Source organism: Buceros rhinoceros, unplaced genomic scaffold, assembly GCF_000710305.1.
Source record: "Buceros rhinoceros silvestris isolate BGI_N320 unplaced genomic scaffold, ASM71030v1 scaffold23084, whole genome shotgun sequence".
Classification (NCBI taxonomy): domain Eukaryota; kingdom Metazoa; phylum Chordata; class Aves; order Bucerotiformes; family Bucerotidae; genus Buceros; species Buceros rhinoceros.
The window spans coordinates 21,586-26,264 of NW_010408084.1; the positions used below are offsets into that span (position 1 = coordinate 21,586).

Consider the following 4,679-nt stretch of genomic DNA (forward strand, 5'->3'; position numbering starts at 1 on the left):
AGACATGCTGGCGCTGATCTCTGTCATCTGCTGGTCTTTCTCCAGCAAAGTTTGTTGCAGGCTCTCTATAGTCCTGGTGTGTTCAGCAACAAGCTGTTCTAGACTTGCTGCTTCACGTCCCTTTGAGGCCAGCTTTTGGGAGAGCTCTTCTATCTCAGCTGTATTCTTCCTCAAAAGTTGTTCTAGATCAAGTACTGCGCATTCCTTCTTCTCAATCTGGCTTCTCAGATCTTTTAGTTCCACGTCCTGGTCAGAAAGCTGAAGTTGTGCTCCATCCAAGTCTTTTTGCAAGGCTTCAATTTTTATCTCCTTGGATTTAAATTCATTTTTAAGGCTCTGGATTTGTTCTCTCAGAAGACTGCTTCGACTGTCTGACAGCCTCTGCTTTTCGGAAAGAGCCAGGTTTTCCTCAAGTTGCTTCACTTGCTCTTTCAGTTCTGTTACGGTAGAAAGTTCCTTCATCTGACACAAGAGCTGATCTCGTTCTTCAGGCAAAACACAAAACGCACTGTCAGAATCCTCTATTTTTTTTCTGTATTCCTCAGCTAGCTGGTTTAGCCTATTTATTTCTGCACCTTTTTCTCCGAGATCTTTCTTATAGGATTCTTCTGCTTTCTGCAGAATTACTTGCAGCTCTGCAATTTGGTTTTGTAACTTTATTTGTTCTTGAGACTGAGAGGTGCCAGGCTCTGGATCTGCTGTAGAGGCTTCTTGCATTGCCCCCATCTCCCCTCTGCAGGGGACAGTGCTACTGCCCCACTCGTTTTGTGTATCTGAAGCCTTTTGCTCTTCCCTCTCTAGGAGCAGGATCTGGGAATTACCTTCCAGCTGGTCAGCTGCTTCTCCCGTTTGGTTACCTGCAGAAGTTTGGCTGGTTGGGCCCTTGAGCTGACTTTTCAGAAAAGTTATTTCTTCTTGGGCTTCTTTCAGTTCTAGCAGCAGAAGTGACAGCTCTCTCTGTTTCTCTGCAGCAAGATATTCTAGAATTCCAGGCGGCCAACTTTCATCAGGAAACTGCTCACTTCCACTGAGGAATCTGTCTGTTCTTACCTAAAAGAAAATTACAGGTTTCAATTTTCCTTTCAGTCCTGTGAAAGGGTCACTGTTGGAAGTACCTGCTATCCACATTTTGTAGTCCCAGGATACCCGTTCTTGAGCCGGCTATTGCAGTGAACAGAAGCCTCACTAGAACAGGAGGACTCCTCAGGTCATCGCTACTCATTTCAGTTTCTGAAGTTGCAGCATAAAGATTCCGGCTTTAGAATTAGACCATAAACGTAACTTCCTATCCCCTTATTTCCCATTCTCTCTTGATCACAGGACAGAATGATTCGGGAGTGCTGTGGTTCTCCTGGGATCCGCGCAAGCCCTCCGGTGTACTAAGCTAGACACGTTTTCCTGGCATCCTATCCACAGTCTCTGAACAAGGAGGTTTTGTCCCCTATTCCACCTGCCCATTTAACAGAGCAAAGAAACAGTGTGGAAGCCCATATTCTAGCCTGTGTCCACCTCCAAAGCGAGAGCACTAGACAAAGCATCTGGACCAAACTGCTTGGCTTTTTCCAAAAAAACTACCTTAAGGCTTCCTCCTATCCCCCAAAACAGATTACAACAGAAAAGCTGTCACAAACCCTTCCCAGAAAGCACGAATCAGCAACCCACCAGTAAGTCAACATCTTGTGCTTTAAAGGCTGGACAGTCTCAGTTTGGGGAGTACAGTTTGGGGCACCATAGCCTGCTGCAGTGTAGCAACAACTGCTTCAAGCTACGGGTTGTTAAAACACAATTCTATGGGGCTTTTAAAATAAAGTTTTCATATCCACATACAATACTGAGAGGAAAAAAGTTCTGGACTAAATCTGTACCTTGGGGAGCACCAAAGTGTCCTCAAAAGGCTTCTGCACTTCAGAAGTCACCAGCTCTCCTGACACACCTAGGGATAAAAGGGACACTTGTCACCATCAGCATAACGAGCTGTGCGTAAAGTCAGTGGGTAAGTGGAGAGAGAATGTGTGGGACTGGAGCTCCTCTGGTTTCCAAGGCGAGAAAGACAGGAAAAAAAAAAGAAGTTTAGGCCTATGCATTGCCCCCAGACATCCCCAGCAGCTCTGCCCACGCAAAGGCTCCTGCGTTTGGTGCGTGCTGACAGCATCCTTATCCACACTGTATCTGATCCTTACAGAAGAATGAAGAGGCAGAGACAAGCGAACTGAGTAGTGGGTTGTTTTGGCTTGGCTTGGGTTTTGTTAACATTTGGGGGCAGGTGCGGTGGTAATTCCACACACAAAAAGAAACTCACTAGCTTGCAGAGAGGAACCCAAGTCTTCATCTTAACTCTCTTTGTCTTACACATCAGCCCTTGTGCTGACAAACACACCCTCCTTCAAACCCTTCCCTCTTTCTCTTCTTAGGAGCCACTTCTTTCTCCTCTGACATACCCTATCCAACCCACATTGGAATATTCTCTTCTACCTCATGTGCATCTTTTCTATCTCCAGAACATCTTCAGAATCTGACCTCAAAGCTCCTCTTTCCAAATCACCTTAGATTTGTCCCAGAATCTTCTCAGATTTCCACAGTTTTCTTGTTACATGACTTAGTGCGTGGCCTCACCTGTAGAAGCAGCAGAGCAGTCTGCATCAGAGGCTGGAGCTTCCAGAGTCTGCAACTCTTGCAATTCCACCTCAGGTTCAATGTTCTTGGTCTATTGGTTGAAGAAAAAAGAGTTTTGAGCCACAGTCTTTGCATGAGAAGACAACTATTGTAGCTGCCTGCTGCTCTACCAAGCTTTAAGTAAAAACTATCAGTCCTAAGTTTAGAGGCAACTCTGATGCCTAATGAAAATTAATTTTAAAAAGGCAGATTAGTTGAAATGTGAAGCAAGAGGCGATTAGGATATCAGTGAATTAAATGATTCTAGTAACTTCCTTCCCACCTTGAGATGCTTCCTCTTCCATCTTTGTGCTTCAGAGGGACTAACTACAGATCTATAACCTTTCACGGAGCCACCCAAGCAGAGAAGGTGCAAAGCCGTGCGTTTGTCACTGTATGCCTCACTAGTCCAGCAGATAAAGAACCTGCACATCTTCCCAGGGAAGCTCCACTAGGCTCCACCGCACGGACAGAGCACCCACCCCGCAGCAGTCTGTTAACTGCTCTGTGTCTCCCGCTTCTCTGTCAGACAGGGCAGAGCCTGACTGCTGAAGAGGGAACACACTGGAAAGAGAGAGGAGATGTTGCTGTTTTGCAGGCACAGACTCTTTTTTCCCACACAAAGATGCTGAAAAAAGCCCAGGAAATTGGTTAGCTTGCTGCTGACACCCATACAAGAACTAAGATTCCACCCACTGATTTCTTCATTCTGAGAAGTTCACTAGGGGTTAACACGCACCTAAAATGAACAACACTATTTCTGGCTGGTTCCCAACACACACCGTCTTTCACCACAACAAACAACTGGCACCGTTAGGACTTCTGTGGGAAAAGGCCTGAACTCGAGCACAGAGAGACTGGAGTCACGACTAAGTAAAGCGCCTTTATAAAAAACTACTCCCTTCCCCCCCCCAAAAAAGCAAGTTAAACGCCCATCCCGACAACGGAAAGACTGAAACACAAAGCGGAGTTCTGAATTACCGTCTGCTGTAACTCCCCAGAGGGCAAGTACTGGGCACTGCCAGTCACACCGTCAGAGGGGAACGATCGCCAGCCTGCGGTTCTGGAGCGCCTTGCCTCTGCCTGCACCGAGCCCCAAACGGGGCATAGGCCATGCATCCCAACGACCCGCGCACAGGATCCGGACCCGAGCTGGGGCTGGCTTCACGCATCTCTTGGCCTGAAGCCACGGGTCAGACGTCAAATGGCAGAATGCAGCTGTCCATGTGCGGACACTTACAGGCAAGTTATTTAGCTGGACTTTCTATAATTAAGACATTGACATGGACAATTCCAGAGTTGGAATCACGGACACAGTTTCAACATCCACCTTGGGCCAGGTGAATCATATGCTAAAGAACCTGCTGTCTCCACTGTCTCTAAAGAACGGAGCTGGAAGGCTCGGACTGCCCTGGAAAAGCCCGCGTGTGTGTAGAGGTGGGCAGAGGCAGTCCTCCCCGTCACCTCACCGCCTGAGGGGAAAGCAGCAGGGATCTGATCCTGCACCCTTCTGACGGGGCTTGTACCTGCCGCTGGTCACACGGGAGGAGCACAAGGACAGAGTCTACTGGTGCCCCAGTAACAAGGAGAACTGGGCTTCCTGATGTCATCCCCCAGCTCCCCATCAGGGCAGTGGAATGGACTGGGCTGGTTTTAAAGGCATCCTGTAATAACTGCTGAGCTTTTCGATTTCCTGAGACTTGCCTCGGTTTAGCCTGAGCTTCTGCTGAAGAACTAACTGATGAGTGGCAGAAAGCAGCATGAACGTGGACTGGGTGGATGAAGAGCCAGAATGGCACACAGGCAGCAAAGGGAAGGAGTCTGATGGGAAGGCAGTACAAGCAGTATTTGGAAGCTATTTCTGTCTTTCAGCATTAATCCCGTTAGTAACAGCCTCCCAAAGAGGATTGTTAAAAAGGGCCACCACAGCTTAGCTATTGTAAGGCCAGTCCTTGACCTATTTTAGTTTCAGCTTAATTCAGCTGCTTAATCATTACCTGCTTTGCATTTTCTGCAACCATCACAGC

General features: G+C 47.5%; 1 protein-coding gene across 1 annotated transcript in view; it reads right to left on the minus strand.

Moving 5' to 3' along the window:
* GOLGB1 (golgin B1) overlaps positions 1-4,679 on the minus strand; it is a 36,287-nt gene that overhangs the window by 17,910 nt on the left and 13,698 nt on the right. The window contains exons 12-13 of the mRNA XM_010134763.1: positions 4,650-4,679; positions 2-1,050 (exon numbers count right to left, since the gene is read on the minus strand). The exon at positions 4,650-4,679 is cut by the window's right edge and continues 3 nt beyond it. Coding sequence (XP_010133065.1) covers positions 2-1,050; positions 4,650-4,679 — 1,079 coding nt within the window. The remainder of the gene's footprint in view (position 1; positions 1,051-4,649) is intronic.